Genomic DNA, 27,597 nt, shown 5'->3' with positions numbered 1-27,597 from the left:
TTTCTAATATAAGTATTCAACATGGACCCCTTCCTACTCTAAGTATTCAACATGTCGTAAACTTCAACGCTATCAACAAATCTAATATTATTCTTATTTATCTAGAGTTGTCTAGAAAACTTATAGGCATTTTCAATAGCGTAGGAAATTTTAAAGTTAAAATATTACAATTGATCTATGTATGTATTATAATAAATAACATTAATGCATTACTAACCTTGGTTTGGTGCAAAGATTTATTGCTTTTAAAATCTAGAAAACAGCCAAACAATCTAAACAAATACTTTCAAAGTTGTATAAAATTGAGTTGAAGGTGCTTTTATCAATTATAATAGTGTAAAATGCCTTTGAAATTGGAAATAATAATGTTAATTTCTTGACAATTACAAGTATTTTATCTTAATATAAAACATGATAAACAGATACAAAGTTTAATTTTATAAAATTTTAAAGGTTTGACAATACATGTTTTTTGCATTTCATTTCTAACATTACATAAATACTTTTTGACTGTCAGTTATAAGAAGGTTCTGTCAGTTTTTTTTTTGGTTCCCCTTCTACTACTACTACTACCATCACGCCAGTTCCCCGTAGGGGTAGGCAGAGAGAATGGACCGCCACACACGTCTATCCTGGCATACAATCCTAGCCTCTTCCGCATTCATACATCTTGTCATACATGCCCTTCGGTTCTGTCTGCTTTTGACATGACCAGACTTAAGATTTTGGTTTATCTGATCATGCCACGTCTTTCTTGGTCGTCCTCGTCTAACGTTGCCGTTCGTTTTCGCCATATATACTTGTTTTACCATTCTTTCGTCGTCCATTCGTTCTACGTGACCAAACCATCTCAGAGACCCTTTCTTAATCTTATCAATTATACTTGTCTCAGATTTACACTCTCGCCTGATTTCATCATTCGTAATCCTGTCATACATTGATTTCCCACACATTCGTCTAAGAGATCGCATTTCAACCGCGTTCACTCGGCTTTCATCCTTCCTCTGCCAGTTCCATGTTTCACTTCCATACATAAGTGTTGGGACTAAAACTCCGTTTATGTTGGGACTAAAACTAAATTTTTTGTAATTATTTTACAAAATGTGGTAATAATTTGAGATACAAGAGATGCAGCGAAAAATTCACAAATAAATGAAGCGATGGTTAGTACATATTTTTAAAGATTATATTTTACCAATATAATGCCCAAAAATATTACTGACAAACAACAATACTTGCAGCTGATATATCAGCTTTTTATATCAATTTATAAATTAGTAAAACAATTGTGTATTTATTTAATTTCGTTGTTAGGAATAAGGGATTCTAGGGCAATTAATAATTGATGTTAGATATTTAAGGTAATGGAATTTTGCTTCTTTAAAAGCGTTTTTTAGATATATATTTTCACATTGGGTTTTTAGCCATTTGCTATACATTAGTAATTTAACCATATATTCTCTATGAAATTCTTATAACTAGGGCATCACAGCTTTTGCTAATTTTATCCAATAGATGCTTGGAGATCGAAAAAACTAGAAATTGAATGCGAAAGCATGCTGCATATTATTATTTTAATATCAGAAAACATGAGAGATAAATCAATATTATGTCATAATATTTTGTTTGGAAACAATAGTTATTTCAATGAAAAACTTCAGCCCTACGGAAAATTTGATACAAAAAAATGTTTTCTTACGCGCGGTAAAAATTAGAGCATTTAATTAATAATTAATATTTACAGCTCCCCGGGGAGCTGAATCTAGTCCTTGTCTACAAAAATTTGGACAAACTCAAAAAATTGTTGATAAATCCATCTGGTCCATGAAGTATAGAAATTGAAAAAATAACATTTTCAGGCGTTGACTAGTATGGAGGTCAATTAATTCAATTACACTAATCTCACCCGCATAAAGGTTTTAGCTCTTTAACTTCACAAACATCAACAGATTAAATAATTTAAGGAATATAGGTGTTCAAATATGGGAAGAATGGTGAATGTTAGACAGTCACAACAATAAAGGTTTCAGCTCTTTAACTTCACTAAAATCAACAAATGGAACAATTGAAGAAATATGGATGTACAAACATAGGCAAAATGGTGAATGTTACACAGTGTGTAAAGTGGCCACTTACACCAGCCAATGACAGGTCATAAGCCCTGTAAATGCCTAGACTTCTATATTAACTTTTCCAAAATGTTCTTCATCTCTGTTGTAATATGTCAATATTAACAGCTCCCCAGGAAGTTGAATCCAGTCCTTGTCTACAAAAATTTGGACAGATCCGTTCATGCTTTGTGATCTAAGTTGTCAAATACAAAAGTGGGTTTCGAATTTTTTCTAACATCTGTAGCAGCATTCAAAATAATAAGTTGAATATGTATAACAGTAAATAAATATAAAACATTGTTTTTAACCACTTTTTTTCTTCTTTTTCTATCGACCGTTTTCAAAGCTATGCAAGCTTCTCTATCAAGGTATACTTAACTATACCTTGATAAAGAAGCTTGTTTAGCTTTTAAACCGGTCGATAGAAAAAAAGTGGTTAAAAACCAACATGCTTTATATTTATTTTATTATAAGGATTAAACCACAACGTTAGTGCTTCAAATATTACAAAACTAATGACCTTTAAGGCTGTAGTCTGGTAAAACGCACGCAAAATGAGGAAATCATACGACGTTGCCATTTTAAAATGAATGTTTTTTTAATCGCGCAAAAAAAAAAAAAAAAACATAAATTAGATAAAAACAATATTTTTCAAAGGTATTTCTATTAAAAAAATATACCTTAAAGTTTTATGTAACTAAAATATAATTACTTTTAGACCGGCAGATTACGCCATTTCGAATTTAGGCTAAACTTAGGTATCTGGGTTCTCATATAAAGACTAAGTATTGAACTATTTTTTTTTGTATTAATTTAAAAATAATAAATTGAACATGAAAGTGGCCGCAGCCAAATTTTAATGTTCTGATTTTGAAAAGAAATACAAGCATTTTAATTCACACACATTTTTGTGACATATTCCTTTATTTCTACGTAAAATTATCCCTTCGGTAATACTTAAAAAAAAATATATATATATTTTAGTTGAAACCTTTTTTTATAGAATTGCATTATCTTTTTTTTTAAAAGAAGATAATTTTGGTTGTAATATTCTATATCTAACCAATCAATCTTTATCGGTACAGGCTTCAGCCACTTTTTATGTTCAATTTATCATCTTTAAATGATTACAACAAATTTTAGTTCAATACTTATACCCGTATGCAGAGACAAACCTTAAGGTGAGGAAAGTACATTCTAATTTCAAATGCAGAGAATAACCCGGAGGTGAAGACAATAGAATGTACTCTCCTCACCTTAAGGTTTGTCTCTGCATACGGGTATTGTATGCAGAGACAAAACTTAAGGTGAGGAAAGTACATTCTAATTTCAAATGCAGAGAATAACCCGAAGGTGAAGACAATAGAATGTACTCTCCTCACCTTAAGGTTTGTCTCTGCATACGGGTCTTTATATGAGAACCCAGATACCTAAGTTTAGTCTAAATTTGAAATGGCGTAATCTGCCGGTCTAAAAGTAATTGTATTTTAGTTACAAAAAACTTTTTATCATATTTTTAATAGAAGTACCTTTAAAAATTATTGTTTTTTATCTAATTTAAGTTTTTTATTTTTTTTATAATTGCGTGATTAAAAAAAAACGGTCGTTTTAGAATGGCAAAATCGTATGATTTCCTCATTTTGCGTGCGTTTTACCAGACTACAGCCTTAAATATTCCATTTAGGCACTATGTATGGAATGTTGAATTCATTCTGTTTTTGAGCGGAAATGTGTAGAAAATATATCAAATGTACAACTCATTTCAATAATATTTACCATAAATAATATCCTTATAAAACGCATTAGTAAAATAATATTGTTGAAGTATGTTAGGTATATTCGGATCAAAAAAAGATATGAGATTATGCCCGGTTTCTTTCATTATCCTAAATCCCTGTTCTTCTCTAAGCAAAAGAGGTCTTCCATGTATTTGGTAATTATAAAAAAGGTTCAAATAACTTACTTCAAATCTTTTAAAAAGTGGAATCGTGATTTTAGGACTCCAATAAAGGTTAGATTAGATTTGCTTAGGTAAAATCAGTTTTTAGAGGGTTTTGAAAAAATCACTAAAATGGCTTTTAATGAATAATCTTTACATTTAGTTTGCCTAACCGTAATTTATAATGAAACAAAGTTTACTTAAATGATTACATTTTTCGTGATTTAATTTATGGGTCTCTTATCCAGATTTTGGGATTATGAATGATATATTGTATATTTTTTCAAACACAATAACTTTCGATTTTAATCTCGACAATTTATGGTTTATCTTCGTAAACTCTTCATCGGCATAAATCACAAAAATATGTTTTTTAAAACAGGTGTTGTTTTTAAAATTATGTAACATTAATAGATAATTATACATTTTCGATAATTACCAAATACAATAGAACTATGTTTATCCGAACTACAGTCATCCGGATTGCCAAATATCCATTTTGTTGTCAGGAAATAAAAAAAATAAAGGAGTAGTTTTTCATTTTGGTTTAATCGTACAATCAACTTTTCTGGATATGTTTAAGTAAGTTTTTAATGTGATTCCAATTCAAAATTTAAAAGAAATAATATCTGGCACTCATTAATCCGGATAATTGGAGTTTTACGGTACACCAAAGTTTATCGAGAGTTGAAATTGCGACCAAAAATATTACATTTCAATAAGTAATTATAATATGAAAAATAATATGTTACATAATAAACATGTTATAAAATTACATAATATACTAAAAATTTAATATTTATATGCTTATCATATTAAATTCAGAGTAGTAAAACGAAATAATTACTGCTCACATTTGAATAGGACGTTAATAGTATGAGATATGATTTTTTGTGCACTTAAAACAAGGTAACTCTACGATTTGGTAATATTTAAAATTTCTATAGCTTATTGCATTTATAATAAATAATTATTTTTATTAATAAACTTTATGAAATTCACGTGAAAATTTTTACTATGTCCAATTAATTAAGATTTACGCAATCATAATTTTTTTTGCGTGTCTATTGTATTGTTATTTTTTTTAAATTTAGTTCGATATACTTTAACTATGAATGTAGATACAAATTATTATAATTTATGTTTTCATTGTGATTAGGTTTTGGTGAGGTGCAATAAGCAATTTCAAATTAATTGCTTTTCTTTTTTTTTTCTTTTCTCGGCAAAACACCCAAATTTGAGTGATACATAATTAATTGGTCTTACGCTCAGCCAAGTTCACCAAATGTAGAGCGAGATCACCATATTCAAGCATTGAGATATAATATATAGAGTTGACACTCCATACAAATCCGAGCTGAAAATACGTCCCTAAAAGAAAGGGAATGACCAGCGGAGGGAGCAAGTGTCGTCACGTCATATCACGTCGACTTTGGCCAGCAAAACACGTAGCACAGTAAAAAGCACGGACTGTTTACATCGGTCCACTGTATGTTCTATTCAGTATGTCGCTCCCTTCTGCATACGCGTCACATTTGTTTTTCGTTTGACTATACGCCCGAATAACTGAGCAGGGCAGAGACAGGAGATAACTCACGAATAATAAGTACTGGTAAAATATTAATAAGACGTTTTTTGACATTTAAATAGCTATTTAAAACAAGTATTGATTAAGATAAGAACATTACATACCGGTGAAAGGTTATACCATCGCTTTTCCAGGTCGATTTGTGCGGTATCTTAGCGTACGTATAGGTATTTTAGTAATTGCGAGGAGACAAAAGTTCAAAAGTAGCCGGGGGCTACTCGAAACAGACTAAAGTCCGTTCTATCAAACATATGCCAACTGGCCGCAGGTTGAGGGACCATATTTCGAACGCCTATGCTTACACTAGTTTTATACCTCAATGTATTAAGGACGCATTTCAACCAAATTATTTAATATGCCAAGATTTGCTCAGAGTGCGGTAAGTGATCATAAATTTAATGTTACTATGTGTATACATGTTTATGAATAGTTATGTTATTTTTAACCTAAATTTTACACAACTTGAATTACATTTTTAGATAGGACAGAATATTTATTATGAAATCACATATCCACAAAATTGAAATAAAGAAATTATAAGATTTCTTAAGTTAAAGGGGGGTGTTAATAATATAATTGGGTATATATATCACTGCAAAATAAACTCAATGTTGTTTTGATTTGAACTGTAGCTGTCAAAATATTTGATTAAATAGTTTTAGGAATGATTTGTTTTTTAGTGTTTGTTTTATCTATTCCAATGTGTAATACCTTTAGTAAATATTTACTCGTATTTTTTATCAGCAAGGTATTTATAAAGCATATTTTGAAATTGACATTAGGAAAAAAAGCATTAATGAGCTTGGATGTGTAAACTATTCTTTACATCGTTACATTCAGATAAGGCACACACTTTTATCAATTACATTTTCATCGATATTCAATTACCATTTTACTTGTTTGGATTTTTGGTGGGTTTAAATGAGAATCATTATTAATATATACCTAATAATACTATGCGATTGAAATTATTAGAATTGAGTAAAAGGAAGATAGAGCAAAAATGAACCATTCATATCAAAATCAATTATCTGTTATATATTTGCAATCTAAAACTTGACTTGTAATCTGAAAATGCAATATGCTTTTGAAAACCATCCGATCTAATAATGTAATGCTTTCGTTGAATAAACATTTTAGACAACATATTTTTAGCATTTGTTCAGTGGAATATTCTGTAAAATCAGTTTATTTATGTCACTGAACAAAATTGGAACTGTCGAGTTGTTGACAAAGGGTTAAATCTTTGTTCGAAATATACGAAAAAGTCAATTTTTGTTTTTGATTAGATCAATTTAAATTCATTTTGTTTAAAATATATATTATGATATATGGGGATGTATTTCTTACAACCATCAGTTTATTTATGTCACCGAACAAAATTGAAACTCTCGAGTTGTTGAAAAAAGGTTAAATCTTTGTTCTAAATACTCGAAAAAGACAATTTTTGTTTTTGATTAGATCGATTTGTGTGCAAAAATTAATTTTGTTTTTAATTTATTATATTTATACTATAATACAGGTGGATTTATTTCTTACAACCATTTAATGTTTAAATTACTTAAAAGTGAATCTTACATAACTAAATGAGAGTGGAGTCTTAAAAGATTTCCTAATTAAAGCATCTAAAATAAATATACAATTTCTATTAAAATTTTCAACGGTTGAGCATTCGAGCAATTTTTTTTTCACAACAGTAAAAATTGAAGTATTTTTAAAATATCAAGCAATTAATACACAATCCAATATGAAAAAAACATTTTTTTAAATTTTCAATTTGATACTAATCAAGGAACACGGTTACAATGGAAATTGCTTTTTTCTATTTATAATATTGCTTCTCACTTTGAACATAACTTCTTAATTAAACTAGATAATAAATATTATGTTGTTTAGTTGAATTTGTCTTTCTTGCCTTTTGGAATAACTTAATATAGTTAATCACTCAGTTTTACACAGCGGTTGGAATCTTTAGTAAAACAAAGTGGTCCATTATTAAAACACAACCATTTTACAAGATATCATAAAATCTTCATCTGATTTCTAAATCGACGCTTCCTTAGGCTATAATTTACAGTTTTTAATATAACAGTCTTTATGAGACATTTGTGTGATGTTGTTCCGATGGTAAAGTTACTGAGAAATGTCTGACCGTAGCATCCAAATTTTTGTGAATCGTCTTTCCCGACCGATTTGTACTTCAAGAAAAGACAGATTCCAATAATTACAGTGCTGGGTCCTGGGCTTCTACAAAAATTCTTCTACCCGTAATTTTTTTTACACTTTAAAGTAATTTAAAAGCTGGGAGTTTGTGCCCCCCAAAAAATCTCAATAATGTACTCAGATTTTTCATCTTACACTATTCAATCATGTCGGTGTTGGATTTGAACATGACTTATTGACATCATTAATTAAAAAACTAGATTCTCTCGGTTCTACTACAGCTTACTTCCTGCCATAAGCGTACTTAATTAAGAAAAGATTTTATCTTTGACTAGGATTAATTATATGAAGACTTTGAACGTGCATGCGATATGAATCAACCAATGCCATGTTATTAAATCACTAAATTTCTTCCGATGGTCCTACTTAACTATCTGCTTGCGTAAAAATCAGCAGCATTTCACAGCATCTTGTTTATTCTACGTTATCTCTTTGTCTCACTCATTGACTCCGAATTGCTCAGTTTCGAATTACTTGATCCCATTTTGGTGTCTCGTACAGTCTGCACCTTCCATTTAATCTTGAGACATATCTTCATAGGCCATTTCTCGAGCAGTCATATTCTGTCAAGTAGGTGGGAGGTGTTTAGGATTGTAATCTTTCGCTACTTCGAGGAACGTATCTATGGTATAGTTGAACAGGACAAAGTCGTATCTGGAAAAGAAAAATAACCGTGTTATTGACAAGAAATAGTATGTTGATCGAATAAAAAACTGCAGGATTCCTTAGAGTGTGTAGAATATGGATCTTATTGACGATTTATAAACTATTTTTTTTTATAAGAACCGTTTTGTATGGTGGAATGATCGCTTAGATTCGCCACACCGTGGAATCCCGGGACAAATGGCTGATGAAGTCGCGAAAGGGGCCTTTCTCAGATGCGATTAATAATTTTTTTGGCCAACTTCAAATTCGAACAAGGGAATCCGACACAAAAATATACAAAATTTCACCTGACTCGATATCACTCCCTACAAATTGTCTAAAACAATCGTCTCCAATATTATTGGACTGAGGATTGGCCACTGTGTTGTGGTAACATTAGTTTAAAATCAAGATTTTGGACAGTACTTGGTGTGAGTTCGGGTTTGATGAGGCCCAAAAATTTTGAATTCTTTTTTACTGATAATAATATTTTGTCAATCCCAAAATTTCAAAATTTTCCTTCTTTTAAAAAACACGCACTATCCTGGATTCAAACTAAAGATATGAACTCTGTTTTTCTATGATATATTTTGTTGCCCTTTAATAAGGAATATTTTTATGTTTTTTTTTTTTTTTTTGATTATTATGAAATAAAAAAGTACCTTCTAATATTTTACAGAATATTTTCTTTTCTCTTTCTTATATTTTGCAAAAATATTCTACCTGTCTATTTATTATAGGAGCAAAAACTTCATAAATATTTCTTGTATACCAACGAACAGGCCATGCCTTTGTGGGACTTACTGTTAATATGTATTACATTGCTATGTAATTGTTCTTAATTTTTTTAGTACTCTGGTTTACCTCTTATGCATATTGTACAAAAAAACTCATTCGCTCATTCGGGATGCATATTCTTTATAGTCTAAACATTCTTAAACATTCTTAACACTATCATATTGAAAAAGCAAAGACAAACACAGGACAGTCAAAAATACTACATAATGGACTTAAACACTACAACGACCTACCTTACTACTTGAAAACTTTTAATGGAGACAAATTTAAAATCAATCTGAAAAATCACATGATGACTGAACGAACTAGACTAGACGAGACATAAAATGACTAGACAATATTAAATTTGTAATGTAACCCTATCGGGTTTTTTAAAATTGTAAATAAATAAAAATAGTAAAAAAATACGATATTTTATTAGAAAAACGAATACAAGTCACACACTAATAAAAGGTCATTTTCACTTTATTAACCATTTGTCCTCCCAATAAAAGAACTTTATGACAGTATTGGAACTTGGAACTGACTCAATATGTATTGTCATAAAACATAATTTCTTTTTTGTCGAGTTGTTTTTAACCTATTGAGTCCCGAAACCAAACGTTCGAGTTATTTACTTTTCAATTATTTTATCGCAAAAAGTAAAAATTAAAATTTAATCGAGTAAATTTAAACAAATTAAATTGTATATAGCAGTGTACACGGTGTTTCAGGGTCGGACTGCAAACCTTCAGAGAAACGTGTGTATATATGTGTACACTATACTATAAAGAGAGGAGGGGTTCAAGAGGGAGCAGAAAGGAAAAACTCAAATATTCAGAAAGTGACATTTCATACGTGATTTCAATGTAAATAAAGAAGGGGCGTCTCTGATATTAGTGGGTTGATTGTTCTACAATCGAGCAGCTACTACTGTAAAAGAAGACGCAAAAAATAGAGCGATGAATGGGTATTGAAATGATTCTCTCGTTACTAGAACGAACAGATGCCCATGCTGTGATTAGAGGTTGGAAGAACTCTCTCAAATCATCAGGCGAAGTAAAATTATTCATATAACAGAAGATCGAGCTACGCTGCGTTTGGTTTACCGATGCAGTGGCCTATGCATCATTGGTTGCGGAAAGGGAGATGATGATAATGCTATTACGAAGAACGCATTTTTTTTTAGTTTATTAAGAAAAACAACAGCAATACAAAACAATAAATACAACATAATAAAAAAATATAAAATAAAGCCAAATAAGATTTCCACATAAATACAATTATAAAAATCTAGTTCTGTTAGATATTATAAAGATGTGTATGTGTGCGAGTTTTAGTGTGTGAGGAGTGAGGATGCGTGGGCAAGGGAGTGGAGTGTGGTTTTGGTAGGTATGTGAATATGTGTGTGAGTGTATATTTATTTATTTATTCATTCATTCATTTTAAATTACACTCGTTTAAATATTAACGAACTTATTAAGGATTCTTAGACTGTGCCCGTGTCAAGCCATAATAGTTAACAATAAAAAATACAAATTAAAATTAGTAAGATTAAATTATAATGACATGTGATGCAATAGAATAACAATCCAGAAAAATAATGTATAAGTAATAAATAATAAAATTCCAAAGAATACAATATAAAAAAGATAATCAGATGTAAATATTAAAATTAAAATTATACGAGTTTAGATTCATACTCAATCAAATTTACAAAATAATGGTATCATTAAAATCTACAAAATAATAGTAAAAACTGGTAGTATTATTAATATTTAAAGCATTAAGTTTGTCGTGAAACATTTTACTAAATGTTATTAAATATTTGTGTATAACCACTTACCGACTTTTTTATGTCTACCCGTTTCTTCGTCAGGACACCAATTAAACCAACATGCAAAACCCACTATACACCTTCACAATAGTTGATGCACAAAAATATAAAACCAACACGACATGCACTGTAATAAGCACATGCACTGATTAGGACAAACATGCACTGATTAAATGTTTGTTTAATTGGTGTCCTGGCGAAGAGAAGGGTACGCCTTGAAACCGGTAGACATAGAAAAGTCGGTAAGTGGTTATATACAAATATTTAATAACATTTAGTAAATATAGTAGTATTGAAAAAAAACTAAATAACAGTATCATTGAAATCAATAGAAAAGGAATGTAGATATTTATTTATTTATTCACACTCTTTATAAAAATACAATTCCATGTTCACTTTGCCTAGCTAACAAGGGTACACACCCCGTTCCAAGCTAGGCAATTACATTTTAATATATTATAATAGTTAACAAATTAATATAGAGCACAGACAAACAAAATATAAACTTATTCGGATACACATTTTGATTCATATACATACAGACATACACATATATACACACATATATATAAATATACACATATATACACGTGTACATACACACACACGTACATACACCCATGCGCATACACATACATACATTCATAAAAACATAGACAATTTATTTATGCGAAACTTCATGGTTGTCATCTATAAATATGTTTTTTTTTATTATTCCTTATTTTTTATATTTTATTTTTGACATCTAGTAAGGTTCTCCAATCCGTGGCATGCATAAACTTTTCTGACTCCCTACGACCAATGTCATGAAAGAGCGAGGTCAACACCTTCCGTAACTTGACAACACTCCCGTCTTTCCACGATTCTGGCAAAAGGTTATGGACCTTTTTGCCTACGTAATAGTGTTGTCTCGATGCCAGAACAGTGTTGACCCCTTCACTTAGTATCAGATCCCTATTAGAGTATCTTGTATTATGGTTGTGGTTGACGCTCGGGTAAATGTCTCTATTTATGTGTGTAACCACCACCGTTCTCAATATATACTGTTGAATAATATTCAGTACTCTGAATTCTTTGAAGAGCAAGTCACTTGGATAACGAAATGTTTTTTTTAAAATGAGATATAAAAACATTTTTCTTTAATGAAATGAACAAAGATAATAAAAAGTACAGTCAGGAATACAATATATTTAAGAAAGAAGTAAAAAAAATACATCTATAATTATTCTTTAAGTAAAACTGATTGAAAATATCGTTTATATCTTTTTTGTAATTTATTTATGTTATTCTAAAAATAAATTGATTAAAATAAAATAATCTATTGTAAGACGTCACTCCTCATTATGTACACAAGAATTGTTTATTTATTTTACGCAATGGGAAACGTTAATGTAAATATATGTATTTGATTAATGTAAAAAAATGTATTTAGTTGTAATATTGTATTTTTATTTGTTATTAATAAATAAAAAAACATAATTGAAATGATATTTATTAAATATGTGTGTGAGGGTGTCCATAAGGACAGGGTGAGTGTGTGTTTGATACGAGTGAATAAAAACATCTTAAATTTATAATTTTATGAATTTTTATAAAGAAACATAATTTTGTGAACGTAATTGTTTTTGAATTCTTATTTGAAAGGTGGTTTTACTACAGTTAAATATATCTATGCAATGTTGTAATTATTTATATTTACACGTATACATTTCGAACTTGTATAACCACGGTCGCAAGAGGTTAATTTGCCATTTTACTGATTGTTTATGGTCTCATTTTTGATCTTCATTGCGGAAGAGTATTGGTTTATTACATTTTGTCAGTTGACACAATCGCAGTTTTGTACGTTACGTTTAGAGAAATTACTAAATTAACCACAATTTCTATACACATGTAACTTTCTAGCTTTCATGTCCTGGGGTGATATTCCAAACGCTCTTGCGGCCGTAGAAAACACTTTTATCTCGCGTATTTACCTACAAAATTCGCGAAATAAAAGTGTTTTCAACAACAACAACAAACCGTCACGCCGTTTCCCCGTAAGGGTAGGCAGAGAGGATAGAACGCCACAACACTCTATCTTTGCATACAGATCTCGCTTCCTCTACATTCATACATCTTCTCATGCACGCGCGCCGATTATTCCGACTTTCGACATGTCTTTCTCGGTCTTCCCCGTTTTCTGCATCCATCTACATTCGCATTGTAAATATTCTCAGCCGTTCTTTCGCTGTCCATTCGTTCTACATGTCCAAACCAGCGCAGAGCTCCTTTATTGATTTTGTCGATAATGCTTGTCTCAGCCTTACATAATGTACGGATCTCAACATCTGTGCATCTATCGTACATAGTTTTACCACACATTCGCCTGAGAGATCGCGTTTCGACAGCATTCAGCCTACTCTCTTCCCTGTTTTTCCAAGTCCATACTTCGCTCCCATGCATCACTGACGGGACCAGGACTCCGTTGTGAACTGCCAATGTTGCCTCTTGCGACAAAAATTTATTTGCCAAGGTCGATTTAAGTGCACCGTTTACTCTGTTCCCGGCACTCACCCTCCTTTCAATATCTTTCTCAGCCATTCCATTCCTAGTGAACATACTTTCCAGATACACAAATTCCTCTACTCGTTTTAGTATAACTCCATTCACAGTGATTTCACATTTAGTCATTCTTTCATTTCTTTCAAAAACCCTCACATTCGATTTAAAGTTTCTTTGTTTTATTTATTTATTAACGGACATTGTCCATGTACACAAATTTATAAGGTTTAAATATTACAATAAAATAATAGTTTAAAACATTTAAAAAAAAGAAAGAAGCATTGACAAACATAAGGGACATCGAGACAAGATCTGGACTATTTATTTAGTGCTCGTTTAAATCGTTGTAAACTTAAACCAAAAAAGTCCAGATCTTGTCTTGAGTTAACAATACGACAAAGACGGGTCATTGGAGAATTTAGGCCATAGTTTGTTCTATGCTGATCGATGAACAGTACTTCATTGTTTCTCAATCTACGAGTCGGAATATTGAATTGTTTGTTGTTATTGTTTTGTTATTTTCGCGGTTTGACTGTAAAGAAATATTAAATTTTCGCTTAATTAGTTTTAAAAAAAAAAAAAGACCATTCTTTATGAACAGTTTCGGGAAAGGGGGTGCTTTGATTCTCTATTGTATTGTCTCCGTGTGAATCCAGCGTTTTTTATGTTTTTTCCTCCTTTTTCGATTCCGTCAGCTTTTTGCCTATTCCTGTATTTCCTTTCTGCTGTTTTCCCCGCGGTATGATGTAGTCGATGAATACTTACAAGTAGAGATTGTACAGTCCCCATATCTGCTTCGTGGACAACTGGGAGTAGTGGGTCAGCAGGAGGGCGGCTGTGTTCCTCCCCTTCCCGCTGTTCTTCCACTGCGGCTTGATGATGTCATGCAGACCAGCCTTCTGGATAAGGTAGTTTTGGTCATCCTAGAAATTCAATAATCAATTAATTATTTTTTTTAGGCACGTACATACATAATTCTTACATCTGTGAATTTAATTACAATACGAAATAAACAAATACACATCGACGTAAGCTGAATTAAATGCAGAAAGCAGCCAGTCATAGAAAAGTAAAAATGAGACTATAGCACCTTTGTGAAAAGAGTGAATAATCAAATCTATACAACAGTTGGAATGTTTTTGACTTTGACAAATGATAACCAATGAATACATTAGTTATTTTTTATATTACAAAAAAGAATCTAATTATGCATTTTACCAGGTTTAATTTTTTTTGAAGTACCGCAAGATTTTTCTAGTGCTGTGAGTGTTTTAAACAAATAAAAAAATGTCGTTTTTGTGATCGACACTATTTTCAGAAGGTGATTATTACAGTTTTTTTGTATGAAAGTGGTCTGGCTGTTTTCAGCAAAACAAAAAATTAACCTTACCGCACCCGATAACACCAAAATCTCATTTTTTCAAAATTGTGGACTTGCTGCTTTCTGCATAACAACGTTAAATTATCTATTACATTCTCATTAGTTGGCACAGCTAGACACCTTAAATATAGTAAAAAAGTGTAATTTGTTGCAACAGAGAGGAAAAACATTTTTGAGAAAATAATATGGAAGTCTAGGCCTTTACTGGGCTTATGACCTGTCATTGGCTGGTTTAAGTTGCCACTTTACTCACTGTAACATTCACCATTCTGCCTATGCTTAAACATCCACATTTCCTAAACTCTTCGACAACCGCCTTATAGCAATCGACAGACTTGCGTAGTTCCTTGTTCTAGAATAGATGGGGCGCAGTGAATTTTACTTCAGTTCGCACATAACAGCGCAAGCGAAAGGTTGTATGCGGGCTTGTCGCAATTTTAAGTTAATCAACTCGACCAAAATGCCGCAGAAAGGGGCTTGGTTGGATTTAAGTTATCAATAAAATGTTGATAAAAAAGAAAAAAAAATATTAATGAATGAACACCGAACCTCTCTCAGATCGCTACGATTAACAAAGTATTTAAACAATATTATATATCTTTTTTGGGTGATACCGTGTATGTTGGATTTGATCCGACGTTTCGGCTACCATTGCAGGAGCCATCTTCAGGGAAAACTGTGTGTTTTATAGATAAATGTATGTGTTTATGTACTAGTAATTTGTACCGTGTCACAGTCAGCAGTAGGCAACGTCGGATCAAATCCAACATACACGGTATCACCCAAAAAAGATACATAATATTGATAACGACCGTGAAAACCTTCGCACCTATTTATTTAAACAATATTTGTTGCAGTCAATAAAAAGATTAGTCAACTAATTGCTAATCAACATTATGTTAGGTACTGATTATTATTATTTTTTAAATTTATTCAGAAAACATACAGTCATACATAATAAGTATTAAAAACAACAATTTTTTAACATAAAAAGACCAATTAAGTTTTCATAAATTATGCAAAAGATATAAACATTAAATGTGACAAAAAAAAACAAATAAATAAGAATTTCAAGTGAGAAAAGAATAATTGTTAACATTTGAGTTTTCCATGGAAGTAATAAATTAAAATAAATAAAAATACCGAATGTACACTCCGAGCCATCCACGCACACACATGAACGCACATATAAAATTTCATTTAAATTATTTATTGATAATTCTTGATGGAATTCCATTGTAATGATGTAATAACTTATATTTACATATAAGTTATTAATTTAAAAAATACTGGGTACACTTCCACTTATTTATTTTGACCAATTAGCGCTTTAACCCCTTATGGGCATCTTCAGACTGGTCTTGGTCAAAATAAATAAGTGGAAGTGTACCAAGTATTTTTAAAATTAATAACTTATATGTAAATATAAGTTATTACATAAGCACATATAAAACATACACAAACATATACATTACATGCGGCACATATACATAGCATAAACCACTCAAGATGCACATTCAGCAACTATCCCAAATAATCGACCCTATGAAGAAATTTTCTGTGTAAATGCAACATGCAGTTAAAAATGTCTACACCAATACTGAGTCCATTATAATTTATACAGGTACGTCTAATGAATGAATTCGAGGTATAATTGTTTTTACACGTTGGTACATAAAAACGGGAATTTAATCTGGTATAGCGAAGAGGACAACGGAAACCAATATTTTGTAAAAGATACGGCGAATCAACTATATTATTATTTTTGAAAAGAAAATAAAAATTTAGAAGTATTTTTTTTACGAAAGCATTGATTCTATCCAATATATGGACGGACCGGACCGCGCATGATAGATACGTATAAATTTATTATGACTCTAAGAAACCCTGTTTCCGTGTCGTGCAAAGCGACGGTCAGTTCAACTCCGTAACGACCCTAAGGGCCGGATTTGACAATAATTCTCATACCAAATAGCTTGCCTAGCATCTTTACCCGCGCTTTTCATTCTGTTCTGCGGAGTAAAACGAGAATAATCCCTCTCGGGAATCGGAAATATCCTTAAAACCTCCCTATCCACGAATAAACGTCTAGAAAGTTTCTGTGGCCCGCAAAAGAAAGGGTGTTTTATATGCTCAGTCTAGTGAAGCAACGAGATTCGCTTTTCTCAGCAGGGGTTGAACGACTCCCTATGAAATACGTTCAAACGTCTGCGGATTGTAGTTTCTGGCTGCCGCAGTATTCCGAAGGGAAGGATTGTCCCGCCCACTACAATATACCCCAACTTACGATATTTCGTATCGGAAAACTAAAGAAGCGTGATTGCTTTTTACGTCATGTGGTGTGTTTTTTAAATCATCAATAAAATTTGCAATATTTCAATTTTACCATTCGATGCTTTTATTTGTTGGAGAGTTACGCTATGCTGATAAAATTAATATTTAATTAGGTTAATGATGTGCAACACAAAAAAATTATATATTTCACCTGTTATCCTGGACATGCGAGTAGCAAGTGTACGACTCGTGCCATATTATCTTCATCAAATAAAGATAAATATAACGCTGCTATTGGTGTCAAAATTGGAGCGTTTTATGCGTCGTTAGGTTAGAATGAGAGAAACGAATAAGAAATGTTGCACCGATATTGAAATCGCATTCTTCTTTGACTACAAAAACATGATTTGAATAAAATAGATTATGTGTGATATTTAAGTCTTGACCTGACACTCTTTTATAAAAGCGACTGATCAATTTCAGATACCTAGAAACTTGTAACCTTAAGTTATCTTAGGACTTAGGACTAGATATATAGAACTCCAATATTGTCGAAAGAAAATTTTTAGTATAACATCGCATAACAACCCAGCAAAATACTGAAATTCTGGAGACTAGCGAAAATTAGATTCACGTTTCAAGAATCTTATTAGCCTAAAATATCAAGAAGCCTCTCAGACTCGCGTATCAAGAATCTTGTCACCCGCAGATATCTAGAAACTTGTCAGATTCATGTGTCAAGAATCTCATTAGCCTTGGATATAAATATAGAAATTTGTCCCCCTCAGATATCAAGGAGCTTGTCGATTTGTGCGCCAATAATCGTATAAGCATTAGATATCAAGAAACTTGTCAGATTCATTTATCAAGAATTTAATTATCCTTAGATATTCACTTAGAAACTTGTCCGCCTAGGAACTTGTCTGCCTCCGATATCTAGAAACCCGTCAGCTTTAAATTATCACGGATTTTGTGTTTTATATTTTCTCTAGGAACTTGTCAGCTTTAGTCTACGGAATTGTTGACATCACAGAATACTTTTAATGAAACTTTTCATGCAAATGAATACGAAACATACCAACTAACTATCCATATATCACCAAACATGGATCACAATAGTCTAACTAAAATAAGATAATAGAAAAATCTTCTTTAATCAACAACGAGTTGGGAAATTTGGAAAATAATTTAATTGTTATAAGTTACTTTAATTGGGAAAATTGAATCAAACTGCGGAACTGCCTAGACGAATTGGGTTAAGTTGGGCTGCGTTTGGAAAGCTGAAACACATTTTCAGAAATAAGGAAATCCCAAATAATCTGAAGGCCATAGTCTACAGCTCTTGTGTTCTGCCGGTGGCAACATACGGTCTTGAAACCATGTCACTCACTGCAAGAAGTGTTCACAAAATTAAGTGCACTCAGCGATCTATGGAAAAGCAAATGTTGGGCGTCTCCTTAAGAGACCGAATAAGGAATGAGGAGATAAGACGCCGTACAAAGGTGACCGATATCGCAGAAAGAGTGAGAAGACAAACATGGCAGTGGGCGGGTCATGTGGCGAGACAAGAAGTCGATAGGTGGACCCCCAAAATACTAAACTGGAGACCCTGCGAAAATAAAAGGAAAGTAGGGAGACCACAGAGGAGATGGACTGACGACGTCGTCGAACTCGTGGGCCATGGATGGAAACAGAGTGCGCAGGACAGAAAAACATGGAAAATTTGGAAGAGGCCTATATCCAGCAGTGGAGAGAAACGGGCTGATAAGAAAATGTTAAGAGTGAAGTCGGCTAGCAACCAGCAGCCATCATGCTCCCGACAGAGCTATTAGAAAATATGTGTAATGAAAAAATGGCTGTTTTGACCTGGTGAGTGAGTTTTTTTGCTTTGGATTCTCTGTGTTGCCTGCGCTAGCACTGAGATTGTAGAATTCTACCTTCATTTTCATTATTATAATATTATGTAATATGATATTATTATCATCGTTATATTTTGATACTAGCATTTCGAGAGTCGTTATTGAAAATGTGCCCTTATGAATGGAAGCCCTTAAAGAGGATCTTGTCAGTTTCACAATATATTATCTAAAAGTATATCAACTTCGGATACCCGGGATCTTCTCACTCTTAGATGTATAGAATCTTGTCAGCTTTACGGATCTAGGAAAATAATCGGGCCCAGATATCAAAATACTATTTCAACCCTCGGATAGGTATCTGGAGCATCCAGCTTCTGATATCGAGATAGCGTTTCTAGAGAGTTCGGATCTCGAGTCCTTTAATCTCGGTACGATTGCGGATCTCCGAATCCCGGAGCAAGGTCTGTCCCGCCTCCCGCCCATTACTCTCCGTAAACAGCAGAGATCTCGGTCGAATGTGATTTAGCACGTCCCGGACCCGCGCGGCGCACATCGCACACGGCACATGGCGTTATATCGCACTTCGCCGCCACTAAATTATGGTCTAGAAGATTCCCAGGAAAATAAAAACCCACGCGAACGATTTAAACTCCCTTTACACACGGCATAATAGAATTACTCCGATTTCGTAAAATTATTAAGAAAACTCCGTTACGATACGTTGTCAATAGAAATTCGAATGGAATGAAGGAAAAACGCAATCTTTTAACAATATTTTGCTAACGTCCGAATCTTTAACGTTGTTATTTTTTTTTAGGCAAACAGGCTTATGAAAGCCCTAACCGATTGGCATTATTGACTTTATTTTATATCCCCATTTAGGTATTTTAATACAAAATTTTGTGACTTCTTGAAACACTGTGAAATAAAACATTTGTCAGTGTGTAATAAGTTTATGTTCCTTCAATTATTTTTATTTTATTATAATATCAAAATTTTGAATTGGTCAACTCTATTATGAAAATCCCTCTCCTCCACTCCTCCACTCCTCCACTCTATTTCCTCATCCCTTAACCTTCTTAAGAGCATTTTTTTTCTTGTGTCTTATATAATGTATTATTTTTCTCTTTACTGTGTAACATGTCCTCTTATGATATTTGTGAAAAACTTTAACTGGATGTATGCACTATTTTTTATATTTGGTATTCTTATATAACAACTGTTGTTTTTCCTTAAAAAATAAAAAAAATATCCTAACACTTAATCTAAACAATCTTTAAGTCTATTTAAATTTACAAAGGTATACTTATGACATAATCTAGGCGGACATGGCAAGTGTCACATGGTATTAGAATACTGGATATGTTTTTGTTGATTCATTGTTAAAGATATTTATTATTTTTATTATGTAATCACTTTCTTCTAAAAATATTGTTTTTTGTATATTTTTTTTACCTCGAATACAAATGGATGTACAGGTTATAATTTTATTTACATTATGCTTAGGGACTAAAAAATAAATACAAAATACATAGAAGTGCCTGCCATCGCCTTTGTTCTAATTTGGGAGTCTGGTATTGTGATCATGTTCATGTTTGATTTTTTTTATTCCGAAATTCTGTGTTTTTTTGAAAATTAACTGAAGATAGCTTTGTTACCTTTCAATTGTTATACCAGTGCCTCGATCATGAACGCTATCTTCATATGTATATATCGAGACGGTATACTTAACTTCTGTACTATCTGTATCTTACCTCGGTATGTTCCACCTAATTGTCGTATCGACATCATACGATTGAAACAAGCAAATGAATGACCGCAAATAATTATTCCGCGTTCCTTGTGTCATAACAATTAAAATAGTTCTTATTTATATTTTAAATAGGTTTCTGTGATAGAAGGTGCCCACTTCAAAGCGATTATAAACTCCAATAAATAACAATTTAAGCAAAAAAAGCTCGCTTAAATATGATTTTAATATGACTTTTGTCCAATGCTAAAACGATATGCTTAACGATCGTCTGTATTTATCTACTAAAGTAGTACTGAGCGATTGCAAGGCCAATCTTCGATACGTTACCTCAGAAAGATATTAAATACAAGGAAAAATAATAATAACATTTTTTTTTCTACAGTGGTAACTAACTAACGCCTAGATACTCTTATATGTTGATAGGACAGAACCTAGTGACATTATTTTTTTTAAATCTAGGTTCGTTTAATTAAACTGACAGTTATGTTGGAGTTTAATTCGACTTCAAAATTTACTTATTTCGCTCTCATATTTTTAATATATATTATATATTTAATAATAATAAAAATGACATTAACAGACTACAAAGACAGTAAAATAAAATATTAAAGTTAGTATATGACCTTCCCCATCTAACAGCAACTAAAGAACTTTTTGAACAAACTAAACAATTAAATGTGACTGAACTCTTTAAAATTTATTCATAAATTAGCCACTGATGTAATTGTAGTCGAAGAATTAAAACTTGAAAAAAACTGTAGTAAACATGAACACAATACGAGAATATCAGAAAAATATCATATACAATCTTTTAAAACGAGAAAAGGACAATCGAGACTTATAAACCATGGACTGAAATTATACAATAAACTACCTGACAAAACTAAACAAAAGACTCAGACAACCTTTACAAAAGATATTAAAAATATTATTATTAACAGTAGAATGTGAATTTTAAAAGTGAAAATATTTGTTAAATGTATGTAACCCGTAAGGGTTTATATATGAAATTTAGATTTTAAAAAAATATAAAAAAAATAAAAAAAATAGACATAAGTAAAAAAGTGCCGACCTCAAAACGATTGAAAAATTTAATAAATCATAATTAAAGGAAAAATTGCTGAGCGGAACTAAATTGTTGTCACTTTCAATGCGGAGATAAACGTATCGAGGGGTTCTAGACCCGTCGGTATAAACCGATGTACTTGCATCAAAACTTGATGGAGTATCGGTAGTATATCTTTGTAGTTGGTCAGGAGACTTTTATCTTCAACTATGACGTCATACTGAAGCTATGTAATTTTAGAGCGTAGATATGTGTACCGCGACGTACGCTTCCCCTTGTCGATGTACCTACTCAAAACTTGAAGGTGGGGGGTCGGTAGTGTATCTTTGTAATCGCTAGAGGGAATTTATCTTCAACTATACCATCTAGGTGAAGGTATGACGTCTTTATCTTCCCATCACAATCGGCCCGATTGCAGCGGTGAATTTCAGCACAAAACACCCACGCTTGAGAAAAATCACCAAATATTATGTTTCAGTTGATTGATTGCATTGAAATTATTAGCGAATGAATCATTCAATTAAAGCAGTTGACAGGTCACAAGGTCATGCTCTAGTTCATTGGGTGAGGTTAGGTTAGATAGGAAATGTCAGGTTAGGTCGTTACTGCTAGGAATAGTTCCATTACGAATATCATGTCAATGCAAGGAGCCACCTAGAAGACAGGACTTAAGTGAATTCATAGTAATTCTAATTTGAATCATATGAATATAGGTTGTAGAGATAAGTAACATTTATTTTATAATAAAAATAAATACACCTTGTTTTTAGCCACGGAGCTACACGTGATCTTTTATCGAGGTATGATTAAAAATGTTTATTTTTATTTTTAATTTGATACCAAATTTGAAGGCACGGGGCCGGTAGTGTATCTTCGTAATCGTTCGGGAGAATTTATCTTTGACTATACCGCCATGGTGAAGGTATGACTTCCGTATCTTCCAATTGTAATTACTTCCCAGTACCTCAATCACAAATAACTATCAAAGGGGCTTAAAAACATGCTAAGCGTTTGAGCGATCACAATGAACAATAATGAACATGATTAAGTTATCGTAATCATAAGTCAACGGGTGTGTAATCTCTAAGTCAACCTTCGTGTCGGTTTGTTTTTTGTTTTCCTCGTAAATAAATACAGTTCACTGGCGAAAAATCAGCGTTTACTATAAAAAATAATACAATATATTGCATTTGCAAAATACTAAGGAATATCTAATAAAAAAGAGTGAAAACTAAATTACAATTACTATGGCGACTGCTTTTCTTGACATTTGGCTTGTTAATCGCCGGCTAAATGCAATAAATAACATGATAAATAACAAATAAATAACAATATTTTGAGTTTGTCCAAATTTTTGTAGACAAGGACTGGATTCAACTCCCTAGGGAGCTGTTAACATTAACATATTACAACAGACGGTCATAAGCCCTGTAGATGCCTAGACATCTATATGGCCTTCTTTAAAATGTTCTTTATCTCTGTTGTAATATGTTAATAATAAATAAATATATAAAAATAGCAGTTTTAGAATATTTTCTATATTTACACCTGTGAAATTCAAATATGTGATTGCGCAGTAAGGTTATACGTCGCGAAACGTTAATATTTTGACATTTAATATTAGGTGTTCACGGATGTTGCATTGTGATCGCGAATACGACAAACAACCATGGCGAGAAATTGTTATCACGTCGCTTATTAGCACGTCACGATAGTATTTTGTGATTGAGCTACTGATGCAGCTAACTAAAGCTGTAGAAAAATTTCCACAATGGTTACTTGTAAAATGACTTAGTAACAGATAACCAATTATTTTTTAATTGACTTAAGGAATTCCTAAAACCGTCTATATGACTCTGTAGCAGGGGCGAACCGTGTATAGAAGCGATTATGCACAGCTAACCATTATATTTGACTAACCATAATAATGTTTTGTAAATTTATTTACAGAAAAACAAATAAATAATTACCATATATTTTTAATAAAGCGCGCCCAGCGCCTGCGGTGAGCCAAGAAACTAGCCGATTATTCCAGCTAGTTTTTTTATACAAATAAGTATACTATATTTTGAATGTTTTAACCCCAGTGCGGGTTAAAAGAGATTACCCAGATTACACAAATTACACAAATTATTTGAAGATTCTTGATTTGGAAAACAGTATTTCTTAAGGACTATTTTTCTTTGAGATGGTACTTTTTACATAAGACCATAATTACTTTCATGCGTCATATTGCAGGACATATAGCGCTCCACGCGGCCGTTTTTAGCACTATTAATTACTCGACCAGTTGACATTTCAATTGAATACCTAATATCGACTGAATTCATAATGGTATTTTTTATTTATTTTTTAATGAATTATAAATTAAAAGAATGGATAGTATATCTATATAATATAAAATATCACGAAGTTACATTGTTTGAGTTGATTTAATGGATAAGAGTTGTTGTATCACACAGAACCACAGAAAAATATCAATTTATGGTATATATTACTTACATTATATTATGTACCTCCTATGTAGGTACAAATATATGATATTTTTTTTATAGCTTACCTGTAAATAAAATCACCATTCGCCACTGCTCTGTAGTCACTAAATACCTACAGTAATCCAAAGTAATTTTTTAAAAATAATCTACTTACATGCATGTAATGTTTTGCCTTACCTGCAGAGTCTCGAACTTGGCGACCACGTCGAAGTGTATGTGACAAGGAGTGCAAAATGTCGTGTACGGGACCCAGTGCATGTCCAGCTCTCGCCCGGCGCGAACCTCGTCCAGAAGATATCGGACGAACTCTTCGAAGCTCGGCCAGCGGGGTTCCGCGATTGTCCTCTTCTAAAATACACACAAAATGAATATGCGATTCGAATCGTTATTTTGTCCGTCTATAAATAAGCGAGATAATAACCCGGATAAGGCAATAGGGTAGTTCCATGGTAACTAACTTTATATTCAACAACAACAACAAACCATCACGCCGTTTCCCCGTAGGGGTAGGCAAAGAGGATTGAACACCATATTACTCTATCTTTGCATACAGACATCGCTTCCTCTACATTCTTACATCTTTTCATGCACGCACGCAGGTTATTCCTACTTTTAAAATGTTCATCTTTAAGGATTTGATGGACTTGATCGTGCCGTTTCTTTCTCGGTCTTCCTCGTTTTCTGCATCCATCAACATTCGCATCGTCGATCCTTTTAGCCGTTCTTTCGCTGTCCATTCGCTCTACATGTCTAAACCAACGTAGCACCCCTTTCTTGACTGTGTCGATAATGCCTAACACAGCTCACGGATCTTGACATTTGTGCTCCTATTATACATCGTTTTACCAATCATTCGCCTTAGGGATCGCATTTCGACAGCATTTAACCTACTTTCATCATAATTCTTCCAATTCCATACTTCGCTCCCATACATTAGAGTTGGCACTAGAACTCCGTCGTGAACTGCTAGTTTAGCCTCCTGCGGTAATCATTTGTTTGCCAAAGTAGATTTTAGTCCACCGTTCACCCTGTTCCCGACACTCACCCTTCTTTCAATATCCTTCTCGGTCTTTCCATCCCTAGTAAACATACTTCCCAGATACACAAATTCTTCTACCTGATTCGGAATATCTCCGTTCACACTGATCTCACATTTAGTTATATTTTCATCCCTTTCGATTTATCAACATTCATAAGCAAATCTTTTAGTCTTTTTCAATGTGTTTTATCTATACAGGATGTTCTTTAAACCCTGTCACATCCGAAACTACGATGATCGGTATAAGCAAGAAGACATATTGGCACATTAAAATATTTTTTTAGAACGACTAAAAACTTCAATAAAGAAAAACAATTTAGAAAAAAAAACCAATGGTTGCTTACTTCTGCAAGGGTGAACGAGGAGGGGGAGGAGGGAGTCTGAACCGCACGGCCGCGTCCCCCTCGCTTCTCCCCTGCAGAAGTAAGCAACCATTTGTTTTTTTTCTATGTTTTATTTTATAAGATTTTAGTCGTTCTAAAAAAATATTTTAATGTGCCAATATGTCTTCTTGCTCATACTGATCATCGTGGTTTCGGATGTGACAGGGTTTCAAGAACACCCTGTATAACGTGTGACGAATAGACCTAGACAGATACTTCGTCACATTTTTTCTAGATTTATCTATTACAAACGTAAAAACATATTTATTCTGCATATCTCTGTACATTGAACGTCGATTCAGGAAACATAATTTCAAATGAGGTTCTGCAAGAAACAAACTCACGATGCTTGTTGTTATACAAGTTGAGAATAAATTTATAACAGGAACATTCGCCGTGGTGATTCATTCTCCAAATCAATACCCTATATTTTTATTGGATCTCTTCGAAGATTAGTCGGGTTGTGGTCCTGTGGCTAGTGTCTCGGACTCACGGACCAAAGGTCTGTGGTTCTAATCCCACTCTACCCCAACTTGATTTCATTTTCTAATAGTGAGTTATTTACAACTCGTTGAAAATGGCCCTCAAAATTAAATATTTGGGTAAATCATAAGAAAGCAAATATTTCTCTTAAAAAAAAAAAAATAACTTTCAAAAAACGTGCAATAAAAGAGGCAAAAGTAAAATTACATCAAAGAAAATATTAGTTTGGATCATCAAAAAGAAAATTAAAATTATTAAACATCTATATGCGAAGTAAACATGATAGAGAATATCGTTTTGTGATGAAAGAATCGACAATATCTACTAAAAAAAATATTTAAGAAAACTAACCAACACAAATTGCGTGAATTTTAGAAACAGGGAGATGACGCTTACAAAGTTGCTCAGAGAATTCAATAAAATTAATAGGAAAATACGAAAGAAAACATTAGGAAACATGATTCAAAAAAAAATTTGATAATCTTGAGGCCGGTGCACAAGAAATTCTCTTTTTCTTAACGTGGATAAGTATCATGTAATGCGGTTTTCTCGAATCAAAAATCCATTGGTTTTTCAATATAGCATCAGTAATACGACATTAACTCTTGTAAAGAAAATAAAAGATCTAGGTGTCATCTTTGATGATAAAACTTTTGTTCCCCATATGAATGAGATGGTAAATAGAGCCACAAACACCCTAGGCTTTGTTATCAGAACAACAAGCGTTTAAGTCTGTTGATGCATTAAAAATATTATACATGACACTAGTAAGAAGCCAGTTAGAATACGCATCCTCAGTTAGGTCTCCTCATTATGTTACCCATATAAACAGTATGGAGAAGGTCCAACACAAGTTTTTAAGATTTATAAATTTCAAATTATACATTCCAATTGAAGAGCTTAACCATAAATGTTCAATAAAGCAGTTGAAATTAATATGTATTAGTGATAGAAGTAAAATTTCAGATTTAGTGCTGCTTTTCAAGTTATTAAATAATGTTCTTGATAGTCCCGAACTTTTAAATTATGTTAATTTTTATGTGAGACAGCGCGGGACGAGACAAAATACTTGTTTTGCTGTTTATTTGCATAGTTCAAACTATGCCAAATACTCACCTATTCCACGGTTCCACATGTTAGCAAACAAACATGGAAACTTAGACTTATTTAATTTATCTTTATACCAATTAAAATCATTAC

General features: G+C 32.4%; 2 protein-coding genes across 2 annotated transcripts in view; one reads left to right on the top strand and one right to left on the bottom strand.

Moving 5' to 3' along the window:
• The window catches only part of LOC148274736 (uncharacterized), a 181,203-nt gene that overhangs the window by 12,160 nt on the left and 141,446 nt on the right, over positions 1-27,597 (top strand). The window lies entirely within an intron of this gene.
• LOC148274738 (carbohydrate sulfotransferase 11) overlaps positions 7,555-27,597 on the bottom strand; it is a 113,563-nt gene continuing 93,520 nt past the window's right edge. Inside the window, exons 4-6 of the mRNA XM_088236740.1 lie at positions 24,670-24,840; positions 14,430-14,587; positions 7,555-8,515 (exon numbers count right to left, since the gene is read on the bottom strand). Coding sequence (XP_088092866.1) covers positions 8,428-8,515; positions 14,430-14,587; positions 24,670-24,840 — 417 coding nt within the window. The 3' untranslated portion in view covers positions 7,555-8,427. The remainder of the gene's footprint in view (positions 8,516-14,429; positions 14,588-24,669; positions 24,841-27,597) is intronic.

This window comes from Micrasema longulum, unplaced genomic scaffold (assembly GCF_059751315.1).
Source record: "Micrasema longulum isolate JH-2025_06_02 unplaced genomic scaffold, ASM5975131v1 h1tg001597l, whole genome shotgun sequence".
In the NCBI taxonomy this organism is placed as follows: domain Eukaryota; kingdom Metazoa; phylum Arthropoda; class Insecta; order Trichoptera; family Brachycentridae; genus Micrasema; species Micrasema longulum.
The sequence above is the reverse complement of the archived record's forward strand: the minus strand, read 5'-3'. Positions and strand labels throughout refer to the sequence as shown.